Genomic DNA, 9,069 nt, shown 5'->3' with positions numbered 1-9,069 from the left:
GATGGGCACTTAGGTTGTTTCCAACTCCTTGCTATTGTGAACAAAGCTGCAATAAACATGGGTGTGCATATATCTGCTTGGATGTCAGCTATGGTCTCTCCTGAAGGTACTTTAAACAAATGACATACTTGCATATCAAAGGTATACGTGCTCGTGCTTCAGATTAATATTAAGATAATTTTTTATTAGAGGGAGATGTTTTTTAAAGTTGTATTTCCCTAAAACAAAATTTTTTTTATTTGTACTTGAATTTTGCAATATTGATCATTTAATATTTGCATGCTTTTGCTCCAATTATGATGCCATTTTCCTCCTCATAGAGCCCATCCTCCCAGATGATCTGTTCTGTATATAGATTGAAAAGATAAGGAGCTCTGGTGGTCTAGTGGCAAGAAGCTGGGCTACAGTCCCGAAGGCATGTGGTTTGAATCCACCAGATGCTCTCTCTGTTGGAGAAGAAGGGGCAATTGCCTACTGTGCCAGTCAGATCCGATTCGATGGCACACGACAAATTTTGTTAAAAAAGAAAAGGAATAGAGATAAGACACATCCCTGGCATACATCTTTCCTGATTTTGAATCTTGTGTTTTTCTTGCTCTGTTCTGATGATTGCCTCCTGGTCCAAGTAATAGGTTTTGCATAAGCACAATCAAGTGTTTTAGGATTCCCAGTCTTCTCAGAGTTAGCCAGAGTTTGTTGTGATACAGTCAAATGCCTTTGCTTAGTCAATGAAACAGTGATAGACATTCCTCTGGTACTCTCTGCTTTCAGCCAAGATCCATCTAACATTGGCTGTAATATCCCTAGTGCCTCAGCCTCTTGTAAACCCAGCCTGCACATCTGTTGATGTGCTGTTCTAGTCATTTTGGGATCATTTTTTAGCAGGATCTTGCTTACATGTGATTTTAATAATATTGTTTGTTAATTTTCACACTCTGTTGGGTCACTTTTTTTGTAATGAGGACAAATAGATATCAGAGAGCTGGACTGTAACTAAGGATGATAGAAGAATTGAGGCCTTTGAGTTGTGCAGCTGGAGAAGGCTATTGAATATACCATGGACTGCTAGGAGAACAAACAGGTTTGTCCTGGAGAGGGTAGATCAGGCTGCTCCTTGAAGGCAAGGATTCTGAAACTTCACCTGACATATATTTGAGTATGTTGCAAGGAGGGACCGGTCCTTGGAGAGGGATGTCATGCTTGGGAGGGTGGAGAGGCAGCGCAGGAGGGAAAGACCCTCAATGAAATGGATTGACTCAGTTTCAAAGGTAATGAGTGTAGTTGTGTCAGAGACAGGTTGGTTCAAGATAGAGCAGGGTTCAGAGCTGTTGTGCACAGGGTTACTATGCAACTTGGTGGTGCATAGCAACAACAATATTTTTGCTCCATTAGGATTTGCCATTTGTTGAAATAATAGTAGTGGTAGCTGTAATGATAATAATACCTGAACCCATAGTTATTTAGTTGATCTTAGCACAGAGTACAATGGCTCATAGGATTTCCAAGTTTGGAGAAAGTATAGTCAGAATACTTCGTGGAGGCAGAGAGGGCAAACCTTCGCCTCATACACTTTGAGCATATTTTTTGGTAAGGCTATTCCTTGGAGAGGGACATCAAGCTTGGAAAGATCGAGCGTCCGTGAAGGAGAGTAGGACACTCAACCAGATGGGTTGACATAGTGACTACAGCAGTGCGGTCAAGGATGTCAGAGATTGTGAGGATGGCACAGGATAGGACATGGTCTAGATCTGCTTTTCATAGCATTGCTGTGAGTTGAACTTGACTCAGTAGCATCCAACAACAACAACAGTCTTTCTTTACAGAGGCAGACTGCTATAGCTTTCTCCTTTGGAGCAAGCCGTAGGCTTGAACCACTGATCTTTCAATTAGCAGCTGAGACCTTCAACCCGTGTGCCACCAGGACTCGTTTAACGATAATAATAGCTACTAAAGTGAGTGTTTACTGTGTGCCAGGCACTTTGTAAAGTAGTTTTTATATGTAATTTCATCTTGGAAGAAAACAGCCCTACAGGATAATTTTCTCTTGTTTTTCTCAGTTTTGTGATAAAATTTTCAGCTTTGGTAAAAGTCTTTTTCTCTGGGTTATATAGGTAGTAAGGGACAGGGTTAAGATTTCAGCCCAGGACCATCTGACTCTACAAGCTGCTTTTAACCAGTCTGCTGTGCTATATGGTCTCACTGACTATGTGATGTTCTTTTCACAGGTTCGCCGGTGAGGCTCTTCTGCCACCGTCATGTCTTGGTTTGCTGATCTTGCTGGGAAGGCAGAAGATCTTTTAAACCGAGTGGATCAAGGAGCTGCAACAGCTCTCAATAGAAAAGACAATGCCAGCAACATCGTCTATAACAAAGTTTCTGACTCTCCTGAACTTCAGCAGCACCACACAGACTTGACTTATCAGACTGGATCTAAAGCTGCTTACATTTCCTCAGCAGCTTATCACATTAGAAATCAAAAGGCTACCATCTTAGCTGGCACTGCGAATGTAAAAGCAAGCCCTCGGACACCAGGGGAGGCCTCCCATCCTGGTGAAAACGCATCCTCTCCCAGGCCTTCGTCCCAGTTTGTTCGCAGGAAAAAATCAGAACCTGATGATGAGGTGCTGTTTGACTTTCTTAATAGCTCACAGAAGGAGCCTTCCATGAAGGTGGAAATCAAAAAAGACAGGGTCAAGACACCTGCTCAGCCTTCTCGGACGTCCAGCGTCAGCTCTCTGAAGCCCAGTGTGACTGGCACAAGTGCCCCTGAAGAAAGTTCTCCTGGGAACCCGAACCATGGTAGTCATTCTAGTCGATCCACCCGTGGGTTCTTTTACAGTTAATGCAAGTCCTGTGTGTCAGTGTTGCCCAAAAGCTTTCTGATGGTGTGTCTCATCCAGTCTTACAGGATGTGTCCTCCTGGTGTTAAATGCAAGCTCCCTACCAATGTGTGGTTTCAACAAGTTAGCAGGGATGCCAGTAGACCATTACCTGGGGACCTTAGAATCTTGTCTTTAGGAACGTTACCCAGCTCTGCTTCTAAGGAAAGTATGTCACGCTTGAAGTCAAAGATAATTTTTAAGATACAAAAATGTGGTTTGGGACTCTGAAAAGAAAACATATAATTTGGGATTGTCTTAATTTCTTGCACATAGGTCTTTAAAGGTGACAGGGAAAGTACACATTCATGTATGTTCTGGGTTGTGTTTTGATTTGTGTGGGTTTTCTTTTTTTATCAGTTAAGTTGAGAGACTTAAGCCAACTTTAGATCAAATTTCACAAAGGTAAAACGTTTTGATCACATTGACAAGGTGAAGGCCTTGATCTAGTGAAGGACGAACTTGTAGTTCTGCTTGTGGGCTGTTTGGTTTGTTGTGACCTGAGCTCTAAAGGGCCTGCTTCTCGCCTGCAGAAATGAGGCACACACAACAATGTGACTCATTCAGGGACCTGAATGGCATTTTAGAGCAGAAGGAAGCAGCAGATTTTTGCACAGACCCTTTGTAGAATTGTTGATTGATTAATTTGTAGTTACACTATAGTTTTTTTAATAGATAATTTATGTACTTTCACTATTCTGGCTTGATAGTAAATATCTCTTTCTCTTCAAGATAAAGTACACTTTCTTTTTTTTTTTATTTTTATTTTTATTATTTTTGTGTGAGTGTACCGTCAGATCAGATCTGACTGGTACAGGAGGAGATTGTCCCTCCTTCCCCGGCAGAGCATCTGGTGGATTCGAACCGTGCGCCTCTGGGGTTGTAGTTGCAGCTGCTTGCCACTAGGCCACCAGAGCTCCCCTGCACTTTCAAAATCTAAGCCAAAGCCCACCTGTTGCCACAGAGTCTGTTCCAACTCTTAGCAATCTTCAGGGCCGAGTAGAACTGCCTCCTAGGGTCTCCAGGCCTAGAAATCCTGATGGAAACAGGCTACCACACTTTTTTTCTCCAATGGTAGGCTTGAACTTCTGACCTTTTGAGTAACAGTCAATGGCTTATCCACTTTACCAGCAGGGGTCATTCATGATAGGAGCAAGATAATGCACAGCTTGAGATTTCTTCTCAATTATCTTTTAGTTGACATAACTTTATTGAGAATTTACTTGGTGCCATGAAAGAGGTGAATGAGTGTGAATCTAGTGAGACAGACACGTAAATGGATAAACTACATAGAGTTCTAAATACAGTCAGTCACTGAGGTGTGGTCAGATGCTGTGCAAGCATCGAAGAGGAGGGAATTGCTGAAGGTGTTGAGGAAAAAAGTTCACAAGGATCTATAATTGGACCAGGACCTTAAAGGATAAATAGGAGTTGGCCAGGTGTAAAAAGAGGATTTGGAGAGAGCATCCCATTCAGAAGACTCTTTAAAGGTAGATTAGAAAGACAGTTGTAAGTTCTGACAACAGTGAGTATCAGACGGAATAGTAATGAAGAGAATGAAGCCAGAAAAGAGAATAGGGGCTGGTTTGTTAAGGTCCATTGTATACACCACCATTTACTTGTTTACTCATTGTTTACTCATTGTTTCTTAAGAGTGGTCCACAACCTTAATTAGTCACTTTTGTGATCATTGGGGGGGAAATATGAGTTACTGAGTAGAGCCCCAGACTTCATGAATCATTTTCCTGGGGATGGAGCCAGTATCTCTGTTTCTTCATTCCTTGGCTCGTTGCTGGGCACATTCAAGTTGAAAGTGAAGCTTGTAGGCAGAGTGTGATAAAAGTTGTGTAAGGCCAGTGTTGACATGAATTAGATTTCTATTTCTGAGGAAAACAGATTACATTTTAAATGTTGGACCACAGGGAACCTGGTAGCAATGAAATCAGTTATAACTAGTTAATTAATGTCATCAGAACCAGTTAATAATAATACACAAGTATTTTAAAATGACATTTTCTCTAGATGCTAAATGTTTCTAGGGCAGGGTTTCTTTATCCTTGATACTGGTTAATTCTTAGGGGTAAGAAACCATCCTGTGGCCTAAACACTGTGGGATGTTTAGCATCATTCTTTGCTTATAACCTATTATATGCCAGGCACACTCCCAGTTATGACAACCAGAGATACCTCCAGTTGTTGCTCGTGTCCCTTGATGGTAAAGATGACTTGGATTGAGAATCACCATGTGAGGGAATAAACCTAGAAACAGAATTGTGGAGTAGGTCCTGATAGTGTTCAGACTGACTAGTAATATCAGAATGGTTTTCTGAACTGCCAGTTTATGCTCTCAACTACTTGTGGGTAAGAATTCCTTCTGCTTCTTCATTCTTACCAACATTTGATATTTTCCAATCGACTTTTTAAAATATTTTGCTAAGCAGGTGAAGTGGTTTGTTACTAAATTTTTAAAATTTTTCACTTACCCCATTACTAAAATGAGGCTGAATATAATTTTAATATATTCAGATTTCATTTTCTGGGAAAACTCATGTCTTTTTTTCCCCTTACCCATTTAATCATTGATTATTTTTGAAATTGATTCATACTCAGAATTCATTGCTGTCAAGTCAGAACCAATTTATAGCTGACCCTCCAGTGAGTTTTCAGAGGCACTGAATCACACAGGGAAACTTTGGTGGCTTCATGGTAAGGAGTTGCACTGCCAGCCTAAAGGTAGGTGGTTTGAATCCACCAGTGCTCCTTGCGTGAAAGATAGGCAACCTATTCTTGCACGATTATACTGCCTCTGAGAACATGTTGGAGGGTCAGCTATGCGTTGGTTCTCAGACTCTGGTGTATAATGACAACAAATCAGGAGGAAGTTGTCCGTCTTTCTCCCATGGAACATCTGGTTGATTCAGTCTTTCCAATTTTGGGTTGGCAGCACAAACCCTTATCCACACAGCTGTCAGAACTCCCTAATAAGCATTCTTTATATATTCAGAGGCTAATTCCTTCTCAACTTTTGGTGTGTTCCTTTATTTGTTGTTGTTATGTGCTGTCTCAATATCAGCTGTGAAAACCAGGCCAGCTGCTGATTGTGGGACAGGCCACTAACTGCTCATTCAAGTTCAAGCTGAAGTTGAAGAAAATCCATGGGAACCAAAAGTTGACCTTAAGTTTATCCCTTGAATTTCAAAACCATCTCAGGAACAGCACCAATGAGCATAGACCAAATGAGCTCTGGGAGGATATCAAGAAAATTGTCCATGAAGACTGAAAAAGATCATTACAAAGGCTAAAGAAGAAGTAAAGACCAAGATGGATGTCAGATGATACTCTGAGTATTATATTAGAGCGCCAAGAAGCCAAAGCTAAAGGAAGAAATTAAAAAGCTGAACAGAAAATTTCAGAGGGCAGCTTGGGATGACAAAGCAAGATACTATAATGAAATGTGCAGAGAACTGGAGTCAGAAAATCAAAAGGGCAAACTCGCTCTGCATTTCTTAAGCTGAAGGAGTTGAAAACAAATTCAAGCCACGAGTGGCAGTACTTAAGGATGTTTTGTGTAGAGTGTTAAATGATCCAAGAAGCATTTTAAGAAGATAGAAGGAGTATGCAGAGAGTCATTGTATAAGAAGGAATTGGCTGACATAGAAGAATTTCATGAAATAACATGAGCAAGAGCCTGTGGTGATGCAGGAGGAAGTTGAAGTTGCTATTTTACTTATGTTCCTTATTTTCTTTATCTTTATTTATGTATTCCTGCCCTTGTGATGTATCAGTCAACAGAACTCCTTCATGTAAATGAATTTATCAATTGGTTTTTTTCCTAGTTTGTGTCTTAGAAAGTCTATCCCTATTTTGAGGTCATAAAAAGATAATCCCCTAAGTTCTGAGATTTTATAGTTTTGACTTTCACACTTACATGTTTGTCTAAATTAGATTTTATATATGTGGTGAGTCAGGCACTAGCTCTGTTTTTTTACAGTTCTCTCAGCATCATTTATTGAAAATGCTGTCCCTTCCCCAATAAGTACAGCACCGCTCTGCTGTATATCACGTATCCATGCATATGTGGGTCTGCTGCTGGGCATGAATTCTGTTTCACTGGTTTATTTGCTTCTCCTGTTGCCAGTGTCACACTGTATTCCCATTTGACAAGCCAACTTCTGTCTTCTTGTCATTCTTCAGCAATGTTTTGGCTGTCCCTGTACTTCCATACAGAATGCTAGAATCTGTCACATTTCACTAGAATTCTCTTGGTCTTTTTATTAAGAGTTCATTTCTAGAAAAAGAGCCCATTGCTTTGGAATAGATTAGTTAAGGTGAGAATCAGCATCTTTACTTTCAAATTGTCTTTCATTAAGATTCCGTTATTTTGTCCCTGAAGATTCTTCAGTCTTTTTTGTTAAATTTATTTGTGGTAATTAATATGTTTTGTGAATATTATAAACGTTAGGTGCAGTCAAGTTGACGACCCCTCTTAGCGGCTCTTTAAACAACAGATCTGAACCCTGTCCTAACCAATGCCATCTTCACAATCTCTGATCTGCTTGAGTCCACTGTTAACAGTCACTGTGTCCGTCCATCTTGCTGAAGTTCCTCCTCTTTTTCTCTGACCCTCCACCTTTCCTGGCATGAAGTCTGTTTTCAGGGACTGGTTCTTCCTGACAGTGTGTTTGACGTGTGTAAGATGACGTTTCTCTATCTTCTAAAGAGCATTCTGGTTGTATGTCCTCAAAGACAGGTGTGTAGTATTAGAAATTGATGTTATGTGTTGTTGAGTTGGAATTGACTCATCGCTCACCCTCCAGCGGGTTTTCAGAGGCTGTGAATTACCTGGGAAGACAGTGCCCATATTTCTGCCCTGGAGCAGCTAGTGGATTCAGACTGCCTGTCTTTGGATGGCAGCATGACTCCTTATCCACTTGACCACTAGAGTTTCCATAATATTATAAAGAATAGCCTTTAAAATTTTGCTATTTATTGGTATTATTTATGTTGCCTTATATATGTGTGTGTATATTTGTGTATATGTCTACATCTGTGTATATATACATGTATGTTGTAGTTGATTGCCTTCAAGTTGAGCATGATTCATAGCAACCCTATGAACAAAAAGCTTGAAGCCCTTCTACAACTGTCGACATTTATTGAAGTTCATAGAGTTTCCGGAGGCATGTTATTTAGGAAGTGGATGCCACTCCTGCTTCAAATACATATATGTTTCTGTATTTGTGTGTATATGTCTGCATGTGTATATATACATATATATATATCTGTGTGTATACATATGTATGTATGCACACACACACATATATACACACACACAAACCCCTAGATAACTCTTTGTTTAACCTGTTTTTCTGTACATTTATTAATGGTGGTAGTATGTGCTGTAAAGTCACCTGCAACTTACAGTAACCCTGTGTACAACAGCTCCAATGCCTGCCCTGTCTTGAGCCAGCCCCGCTGACTCTGGCACACCTACACCACTTGCCCCAATTACTGTATCAGTCCATCTCATCCAGGGTCATCCTCTCTTGAGCTGTCATATAGTAACACAATTATATCATCAATAGATAATAGGGACTTAACATTTCATAAAATCCTTTTTTTGCTTATCTCTGTTTTCTAGGATCCAAAGACAAATTTTCTATCTTGTTCCTTGTCTTAAAGGGATTTTTTTTTCTTCTTCTACTGCTCTGCATGATGTCTGCATTAGATTCTCATGCTTTTGTTAAGCTTTGGGTAGACTCTAGTTCACAGGGACCCTGTGATAACAGAATGAAACACCAGCCGGTCCAACACCTGCCTCTCTAGCCTTGTGTGTTTGAGCTCCTTGCTGCAGTCACTGAGTCCATCCAGTTGCAGGTCTGCCTCTTTTTTTCACTTGCTATCTGCCAAGCATGATGTTTTGTTTCATGGCTTACCTCTTGATAATGTGTTCAAAGTATTTGAGACAAAGTCTATTTCAGGTTAAGGAAATTATATTTCTAGTTTTATTTTCATCATGTTGAATTTGTTGGGGCTTTTTGGTACCAGCTAAAATTATTCAAGAAGAATCATTTTAAAATTATGACAGCAAAATTGATGCCTTTGAACTGTGGTGTTGGAGTACTGAATATCCCAGGAACTGCCAAAAGAACAAACAGGTATTTCTTGGAGAAAGTGTAGACAGAGTGCT

General features: G+C 40.2%; 1 protein-coding gene across 1 annotated transcript in view; it reads left to right on the top strand.

The window, feature by feature from the left end:
• Positions 1 to 2,255: 2,255 nt before the first annotated feature.
• The window catches only part of GOLGA5 (golgin A5), a 37,146-nt gene continuing 30,332 nt past the window's right edge, over positions 2,256 to 9,069 (top strand). Inside the window, exon 1 of the mRNA XM_006879110.1 lies at positions 2,256 to 2,799. Within this exon, the coding sequence (XP_006879172.1) occupies positions 2,256 to 2,799 (544 nt within the window). The remainder of the gene's footprint in view (positions 2,800 to 9,069) is intronic.

This window comes from Elephantulus edwardii, unplaced genomic scaffold (assembly GCF_000299155.1).
Source record: "Elephantulus edwardii isolate Elephantulus edwardi_28Jun2011 unplaced genomic scaffold, EleEdw1.0 scaffold00002, whole genome shotgun sequence".
Taxonomy (NCBI): Eukaryota; Metazoa; Chordata; class Mammalia; order Macroscelidea; family Macroscelididae; genus Elephantulus; species Elephantulus edwardii.
Note: the sequence above shows the minus strand (reverse complement) of the source record. Positions and strands in the feature narration are given on the sequence as shown.